Raw genomic sequence first — 9,849 nt, forward strand, 5'->3', positions numbered from 1 at the left:
TTGAGATGTTTGGCTCCAATGTGATGGTAAAAAGCAGCAGTGTCTTCCAGAAAAAAAAAAAGTCTTGATAAACTCAACTAAGCACACCTTAGCAGCACACAAAATGCCTACAATTCAATGTAACTGCAGGCTCAATAAAGCACAATCCTGATTCCCACTATGAAAACAAAATCAATCAAGGAAAAACCCCAAAACCAAAAAAAATCTCCTCACCCTAAATTGAGGATTTCTATTGAACCATGGAGGTAATATTTGTAATCACTTTCCTATTGTTTATTCTTGGTAACAGAACTATAATTACCATTCTTTCTTTACACTGCTCACACACATACACACACAAACCCTATAAAAAACAATAAAATATAAGTGGAGAGGCTGTGAGAAAGAAAATTCAATGTCAATAAAGAACAAGCATCACCCAAAATGTCAGTCAGTTCCAATATTCACACCACCGTCCGATGTTCCCCACACACATAGACAGCACTGGGACGTATCCGTCGCCTTGTGTGACCAGGGAGCTGCGGCAAAAACTTGAAGGACTTAGGCATCATGTCCAGGCAAGCATCATGGAATTTCTTAATCCTCCAGTAGTAGATCAGCGGATTCAATGCAGACTTGAGGTAGCAGAGCCACAGTAGCCAGGTGCTAATCTCAAAAAAGTTGTGCTGATAGTAAAAGTGCTTACTGAATGTTGCCACAAGGCTGTAAGTGGTGAACGGGGCCCAGCAGACAATGAAGACAGCAAAGAGAATCAAAATAGTGGTGAAGGCACGTGTTTTAAAGCCCATGTCAATGCTCATCTGGAAAGGTCTCTGCAGACTCATGAGACCCAGTTTGCTGGCCTGGCTGAGGCATATACCTTCAGGGTAGCTATGGATCCTCAAGGCATTGTGCCGAAGGGTGTTGAGTATGCCCATAAATGAGTACAGTATTACCAGGAAGGGTATGAAGAAAGAAATGAGAGAAATCAAAATCACATAAGCCTGGTAGCCTGGATTGGTTGTGTACCCAAACACACACTGGGGAGCTCGGGAAGGTAGCTGCAGGTCAGGGTTTCCTACGGCTAAAGGAAAAGCTACACAAAAGGAAGTTGCCCAAGAAACTGCAATCAGAACCTTAGCTCTATATGGGTTTAGCTTATCCTGCCTCTGGACTATAATAAGGAACCTATCTATGCTAATGATGAGCAGGATGGCTACTCCTTCTATCACAAATAACCAGAAAAACATAGCAGATACCCTACAGAAGAATTTCCCAAAAATCCATCGGGTAGTAAGAATAGTTACCAGGGCAAAGGGCATGTTCAGCACTGCAAGCAACATGTCTGCAAAAGCTAGGCTGGCAAGGAGGATGTTAATTGCAGATCTCATGGCAGCTTTTTGGTAAACCATGAGGCAAACAACCAAGTTCCCAAGAAAAGACACAAACAGAATGAATATCATTATAGCAGAAAGGGTGATCTGAAGAGGCAAGTTTAGGCTCTTAAATGCTGCTGGTGTTGTGGGCACAGCTGTACTATTCACCGTCAAGGAACTCAAACCAGTGGGAGCCATGGTTTCAAAACTATATCTAAGCAATGGACTGATGTCAGGATGCTGGAATGGTGGAGGGAGTGTAATATTCATGTAGGTGTTTTCATACACGACAAATGTTGTGTTGGATGTCCCGGTATGGAACGCAGTCAACACTGCCGAGAAGACCATGGTTTCAGTAGGATGGAAGGTGCAAGCAGAGATGCAGGTGTTCTTCAAGCATTTCAACACAGAACAGCAGTATCAGGTTCCATTGATGGGCTTGGAAATACATTCTGGAAAATGGACAATGAGTTCCATCTTCCACAAGAGTCCTTTTGCCTGAAAACAAAACGAAAACACAAAAAGTAAATGAGAAATGAGATTTGTAAATAACATTTAACTCCAGGGCTGCCTTTCGTCATGAAGGATCAGTTTTGCTCTTTTTGACCCTTTAAAAATATTTTAGCCTCCAGTGTAGTCAACACTAAAATATTGTTCTGTTATTTTATCTTTAGTCAACCATGGTGGAAATTTCATGACATTCATATATAAAGCAAAAGTGCGAGGAATCTCAAAATGTATTACTGCCCCAAAGACAAAAATTATAATCTTACTGTTAATTTTAAAAATATTTCCAGTGCCTTTAATTTTAATTAAACGTTAATTTTAATTTTCCTGCTTTTCTATAGTCACTATTAATACAGATTTTTATTACCTGGTTCTCTTGAGCACTATTTTTTTTTAATTAATATTTCTTTGGTACAAGTTCTTACTCTAATTTTACATTAGCACAAAACCGGATGACAAAGAAACCTAAAGCAGGTTTCCTATTTCACACATAACAATTACACACTTTAGTTCTAACATCCTTATAAATACGCACTAGGTAATTGTCAATGAAGATCTGAAACATTTTCTTGGCTTGCTTTCTATTTATTTATTTATCCAATTAATTCATTAATTTTTTTCATTTTTAGTTTTTGAATTAAAAATTCATTCATTTTTAATTTCTTTCCAGAAGTTCCACCACCAACCATACTGGAGAATTTACTCAAGAGGAGAAGAAAAATTCTAAGTAAGAAGTCTTGGTAATATTTTCAAAAGTTTTATTTTACTAAAGCTCTCTTTGCTTCTCATAGTCTCTCTTCTCTCCCAAGTCCACTGACTTTCATCCTTTCTTTTCTGAATGTATACATCTATCTTCTCTATTTTCTTCTCCCTAAAAAACCAATCTTATTTTGTGTTAGCAACTTGATCAGAATATGTCAACCAAATAACAAAGATAGAGATGTTAAAGGAGAGATGACTAGAAAAATATTCAGGTATGAAAAATCTATTCCAGAAAACTTACAAAGATATTTAGTTAGCTTGCTCCAAAAAGTTTCTTATCACCTTTCTCTTATCCTAACCCCCAATTTCTTACCCAGATTTCTGTAGCTCTAGAGTTTTCTGTAGGGGACTTTCTTTATCTGCTGTCTTACACATTTTGTGGTATGGGTTTTTCCTTCTGTAGGTCTTCACCGGAGAGGTAACCTCTTTATAGTTAGAAAGAAGTCTCTGAATTTCCGGCTAGATTCCTTTAATAAGCTCTTAAGAGACTGGGAAAACATACATGTACAGCAGTTTAAAACAAATTGCAGTTTACTCATTATTTTGACTTAGAATCAGTCATTGATTTTTTTTTTCCAGACAGAGTTTCATTCTTGTTGCCCAGGTGGCACGACCTTGGCTCACCGCAACCTCCGCCTCCTGGGTTCAAGCAATTCCCCTGCCTCAGCCTCCCGAGTAGCTGGGATTATAGGTATGCGCCACCATGCCCAGCTAATTTCATATTTTTAGTAGAGACGGGGTTTCTCCATGTTGGTCAGGCTGGTCTCGAATTCCCGACCTCAGGTGATCCACCTGCCTCAGCCTCCCAAAGTGTTGGGATTACAGGCGTGAGCCACTGCACCCAGCCTAGTCATTGATTTTAAGGGTCACTGTCAAAATTTCATTCATTCATTTACTAATGTATGATGGGTAGGGATATCACATTTCTAAGACCCAAGATCCAGCAATGTAGCCAAATCAGGGACTCTCTACACACCTGCAGCTCTACAATCCCATCTTTTTTTGTCCAGGGCTGCCTTTATACAAAGAAGAATCCTGATCTATTCATTCAAAATAGCAACTTTACTACTTACGTTCACTTCTACAGTTTAATTTCTTTGCCCTTACTAGATTTTATCTATCCTCACATATTCACTTTGTAATACAAAACATACCTGGATAAGATGCCACACTAAGCCAGCTGCTCTTGAACTTTATTAACCACAAAGGGGCCAACGGGAAGAGAGCAGTGGTAGTTGGAAGATTTTACACCATAATCACCATCAGCCTCTATAGAAGTACCCTAAATACACATATAATTAAGACTAAAGGCTGTGCTTAATTATAAATTAACCTCAATACAAGTCTACCTCCATAGAGGTAGAGGTAATTTCTCTAGAAAAATTATAAACAGACAAATGTGTATCTTAAGCCTAACGTGACAGCTAAAATTGTGTTTGACGAAGTAAACTAACATATATCCATCCTGTACTACCACACTGTTTAAAATATTTCATTTCCTTGACCATGTTAAGGAGCAAAAACAAAAAATGGAATGAAGCCAAAGTAAAACCATAATTTAAAAGATGCCTTTTAACTTGTTATATTTGCATAGTCATAGTATCTTTCTACCATAAAAGCTTCCCACAACTATAAAAACTTCTAACAATTCATTCAACATTTCATCAAATATCTATTTAAGAACCTACTACACGCCAAGTACTAAAAGGAAAATGGTGAGCAAATAAATGGTTTCTAAATTTCTGGTTAAAAATGCAGACTGACCACAGTCCACATCCCCAAAATACACTGAAATGACAGTAAAGGGATTTTTTAAACAAAGTATATAAACCAAAAGGACAAGAGGTATAAATGAAAAACACATCAGTAGATAAAAAATTTTTCTAATTTTTTTTTTTTTTTCGAGACGGAGTCTCGCTCTGTCACCCAGGCTGGAGTACAGTGGCACAGTCTCGGCTCACTGCAAGCTCCACCTCCTGGGTTCACGTCATTCTCTTGCCTCAGCCTCATGAGTAGCTGGGACTACAAGCGCCCGCCACCATGCCCAGCTAATTTTTTTTTTTTTTTGTATTTTTAGTAAAGACGGGGTTTCACCTGGTTTGCCAGGATGTTTTTTAATGTTTTAAGGCAAAAAAAAGCAAATAGTGTTGTAGTAACTGACTTAAGAAACCACAACAGAGAATTCTCAATACTTCCAGGGAAATATGCTTTGAAGAAACTGAAACAATCCTGTAGATCCCCAGAGAATCTCTGGATGCCAATTACCACAGAGTATATAGGCAGAGCTGAAAACTAGAAAATTGACTGAAAATCAGAGACACTGGAACCCCACTCCACACCTAGTTCTCCTCCTCTCTGAACAATCACATGAAAGCACGTATCTCCATTTCAGTAGCCCAACTCTGTGGCACAACTGAACCTGACAAGCACCACACTCGAAAATATCAGTACAAGGCTGAAAACAGGGGGACTGAGTGAATGCATATTCAATTTGAGAACCTAGCTCCTTTCGCCATCCTGCTCTCACACTGCCAGAAGCCAGGCACATATTGCCCATGCAGAAGACTGAAAGGCTGTAACTAAACTGCCACAGAGGAAAAACCTCTAGATACTAACATCTGATGGTAGCCCAAGAACAATGCCAGCTTGGTGACCAGTCACCTGTATATGGAAGCCCACCCACTGTCAAACCAGCCCATGAACACAGAGATTCTAATCAACTTTTCAGTGCCTATTAAATATAAATTGTCAAATTCTCTAAGAAATAAAGAGTTTAACAAAGAAATTAAACAAATGCATTTTTGTAGTTAAATATTAAGGAAAATAACTTGAATTTAAAATACTAAGGAACATAGCATGAACAGACTTAATAATGCCTTTGCCTCAGTATCTGTACAGTGATCTTCATTCACTTCACTCCTGGCTCACTGGAATGTAAATATTCCCCGGCCTTCCTTTTCTTATGAAGTATAATAACCAAAGCAGTGCTCTTGAATGCTCACAGTAACTACATTAAAGGATTCTTTCCACTAAGCATTTCTCATCAAATATCATTGTGACCTGAAGTTTCTTTGAATTTTATGTAAGAATAGGTTAAAAATTTCATACTTAAAATTTGTATTTCCAAATGAAATAGGACAGTAACAGCATGAGAGCAACAGACAATTAGCTTAGGTTGGTAACATTTACACAGAAGTCTTAATGTTAAATCCAATCTAGACTAGTCTTTATTTGCCATTTGTTGGAAATGTTTAACAAATCTTCCAAGTGAGAAAAATTTTAAATTACGTGTGAATGTGTGCACATGATATATGCATACATAATACACATATGTTTATACAAACACACATGTATGTGTACTTGTAAAACTCACATATGGTAGAAGTGACTGGATTTATGATTCTCTCTTATTGCATCTACAGAAACAATGCTGGGTTATCAGGTTAATGATATAAGTGGAATGTTTTATATTTGGAGTGTGCCAGAATGTCACATTTATAGGGCTTCAGTGGCTAGAATGGTCAGTGGAGGTTGTGGTATTCTCTTGGTCCTCTTTCCTTAGTCTTACCTGCCACTGGAGTGCTTTATTTTATTTTTTTGAGACAGGATCTCACTCTATCACCCAGGCTGGAGTGTGGTGGCACAATCACAGCTCACTGTAGCCTCGACCTCCCAAGCTCAAGTGATCTTTGGAGTGATTTAAGTACTTGTTTTATTCTCAGAAAAGGCTATATTCTCCTAGAAGGTAGCCATTGATTTTATTAATCCCATTGTTCCCTACAACCATTATGCTTTGCACACAGTCCAATAAATATTTAGATAACTAAATTCATTTGTGCTGTTTTGTGGGATCAATTTTTTGTTTACTGATTTTAATATTCATGAAATATGCACATAATTTTAAAAATAATTAGATAAGTTTTAAGGTGATCATCAAACACTGTCCCAATCTTCACTACCCCATTCCTGTTTTTAGAGGTACTCATTCTTAATTATTTTAAAGGTTTTTTCATATATTTATTCTTTATATATCTAAATAACATGAAGAAACTACTTTCTGGTTTATCACTTATATATATTAACTTCTGATTTCCTGTAAGTATAGATGTAGATTTAGCTGTCACAGCATTTCCAACTAATTTCTCTTCCCTTTGTACTATCAAAATCTTTATTTGAAACTTCTGCATTACAGTAGTGTATTAATGTAGTTATGTAAATAGTATATTTACTGATAAGCCAACAGTAGAATATTTTCCTTTCTTGTTTAACTTTTAGAAATCCTAAAATTAATAATTAACTTACATATTTATTCTCCATTTTTTTGTTTGTTTTGTTTTGGCTGTTGGGATATTTTTTGTTGAAGTTTTTATTCAAGTCCTTTGCTGATCTTTCAGCTGGGTTATCTTTTTCTTATAAATTTGTTGGCATTTAAATATACACACACACACACACACACACACACACACACACACATTCTTTTTTCCCAAAGGATGAAGCTGTGCAATTTATACGGAAGAGAGGTTTATTTTGTCTCACAATTCTGCAGGCTGTATGAGAAGCATGGTGCCAGCATCTGCTCCTGGAGAGGTTTCAGGAGGCTTACAATCATGGTGGAAGGTGAAGGGTGACAGCAGGAAAAAGAGAGCAAGAGGGGTTGGTGCCATACCCTTTTAAAAAACCAGATCTTGTGTGAACTCAGAGCAAAAACTCACTCACTACTGGGAGGACAGCATTAAGGCATTCATGAGGGATCCACCCCATGACTCAAATACCTCTCACCAGGCCCGAACCTCCAACACTGGGGATTCCATTTCAACATGAGATCTGGAAAGGACAAACAGCCGAACCATATCAGTATCATATTCTGCAGTACTGATTCTATTCAGAGCAGGAGTTTATGGAAATCACATGATTAATGAAGTTTGGGCTCAGTACAACTCCCACTCATCCCAGAACTCATGCCATGGTTATTCTACCAGTTTTGAAATGCTGAGTTAGAACAGACAAACTCAGCAGATTCCCTCACTGGTTCTCTAATCTGTGGAGCAAGGGTATAATGGTAGGAAAGATTAACTGCAAACCCTTAGAACTATCTATTTCTACCTATGAAAATAAACCAAAAGCAACATTTCATTCTTGCAGAGATTGCAAAGATTAGAGTCACCATTAAGGACTTGGAAGAAGAAGGTGATCATTTCTGCCATATCTCTATTCAAGTTGCCTCTTTGGCTTTGTAGAAAACAGATGGATTTTGAAGACTGCAGATGCTGTACCAGATGTGATTTTACCGATGGAGCAAATCAATGTATTTCCTGGCATCTGGTACATGGCTATTGATCTGTCAAATTCTAGTTTTCTCTATATGTGTTAGCAAAGACTACTTGAAGCATTTGCCTACCCTACTATCCTACCTCAGGGCTCTGTCAAGTCTCCAGCATGCTATCATAATCTAGTCCACAGGGACCTTGGTTGTACTTCTAGTCCATAGGATGTCATGCTGTCCATTACATGCTGACTACACAGTAAGTGGTAAATACCCTATGCATGGTAAGACACATGTGCGACAGAGTGAAGAAAGAGTACTAAAAAAATTCAGAGGCCTGCCATCTTTTAAATTTTCTAGGGGTCTTAGCAGTATTTCAAGATATCCCTTCCAAAGTGATAGCTCTCTTGCCTACCACTAATACAGAGACGCAGCATCTAGCTGGCTTTTCTGGATTCTGGAGGCAACATGCACCACTTTTGGGTATGTTACTCTGACCTATTTATCAAGTAGCTTGAAAAGCTGCCATATTTGAGTAATCAGTAATAATAAGAGAAGGCTCCACAACAGGTCCAGGCTGCTATGAAAGCTGCTCTGCCACTGAACCGAAAGATTTACTGGTGTTTTAAGTGTCTATGGCACATAGGGATTCTGTATAGCATTTGGCAGGCCCCTTAAAGGTCAGACCAGATCTTTAGTATTTTGGAACAAAGCTATGGAACATGAGTGCTCCACATAATCTTAGTGTTGTCTGACTTTCTGAAGCCATACAGTTGGGTTTGCATGGAGCATTTTAGCCTTATACAGAAGGGTATGTATGAAATCAGACCTGGCAGGTGCTCAGGGCACAGTTCAGTTACATGAGCAAGTGGCTGAGATTCCCACAGCTCCTGTGTTTGCTTTAAGGATCCTCTCTTTAAACTTCACCTGTGACCTCACTGAGAGGAGTTTCTTATGACCAGTTAACTAAAGAAGAAAAAAATTCAGGCCATATGGTTCTGCACAATAAATTGGTGCCACTCAGGGGTGAAGAGTTGTAGCATTACAGCCCCACTTGGAAGCCCGTAAGGGCACAGCAGAGAAAACCTCCCAGTGGGCAACATTTTGAATAGTATACTTGGTTGTTCATTTTGAAGAATTCATGCCAGAGATGAAAAACTACATTCATTCATAGACAGTGGCTAATGCTTTGACTGGCTAGTCATGTAAATGCTCACCAAATGGCAACTTTGAAAAGAAGAACTTGATAATCAGGCAGTCAAGATGACCTATTCTATTGAGATCAATCAACCTCTCTCTCTAGTCATTCCTGTCCTTCCCTAAAGGGTTCATGAACAACATAGACATGGCAGAAGGGACAGAGATTATACATGTGCTCGGCAACATGGACTTCCACTCACCCAGATCAATCTAGCTATAGGCACTGGATACTCACCATGGCAACACAGGGACCAAAACTAAACTTACTGAAAATGACATAATCTCCTGGAGACACTAACCAGCTACTTGGTGACAAGTGGATTACATGGACTACTTCCATGATTGGTGACTTTGTTTTTATTAGAATATATCCATATGCTGGATAATTTTACCAAATTAGGCCATCAAGCATAATATCAATATGTTTAGTATCCTGTGCCTCCTTCCTTTCACACAATATCCTACACATATCAGAGAAAAGTAATCAGAAAGCTAATAATCACCTCCACTGTGGTTACACATTTCAAATAAAAACAGTAGGAACTCAAGAACAAAACGCTTAAAATTGTTTTTTAAGTATCCAGAAGCATAAAGGAATAGACATATCAAGATATTCAGTATTCAAAGGGGCAATCTGCATTTTTTTTTTTTTTTTATACTTTAGGTTTTAGGGTACATGTGCACAATGTGCAAGTTTGTTACATATGTATCCATGTGCCATGTTGATTTCCTGCACCCATTAACTCGTCATTTAGCATTAGG

At 38.1% G+C, this 9,849-nt stretch overlaps 1 protein-coding gene across 2 annotated transcripts in view; it reads right to left on the reverse strand.

The window, feature by feature from the left end:
- Positions 1 to 251: 251 nt before the first annotated feature.
- The window catches only part of GPR63 (G protein-coupled receptor 63), a 56,293-nt gene continuing 46,695 nt past the window's right edge, over positions 252 to 9,849 (reverse strand). For both annotated transcript variants that reach the window (XM_032155545.2, XM_058435409.1), the window contains exon 2: positions 252 to 1,853. In XM_032155545.2, coding sequence (XP_032011436.1) covers positions 444 to 1,703 — 1,260 coding nt within the window. In that variant the 5' untranslated portion in view covers positions 1,704 to 1,853 and the 3' untranslated portion in view covers positions 252 to 443. The remainder of the gene's footprint in view (positions 1,854 to 9,849) is intronic.

The sequence above is a fragment of the Hylobates moloch genome, unplaced genomic scaffold (assembly GCF_009828535.3).
Source record: "Hylobates moloch isolate HMO894 unplaced genomic scaffold, HMol_V3 SCAFFOLD_2, whole genome shotgun sequence".
Taxonomy (NCBI): Eukaryota; Metazoa; Chordata; class Mammalia; order Primates; family Hylobatidae; genus Hylobates; species Hylobates moloch.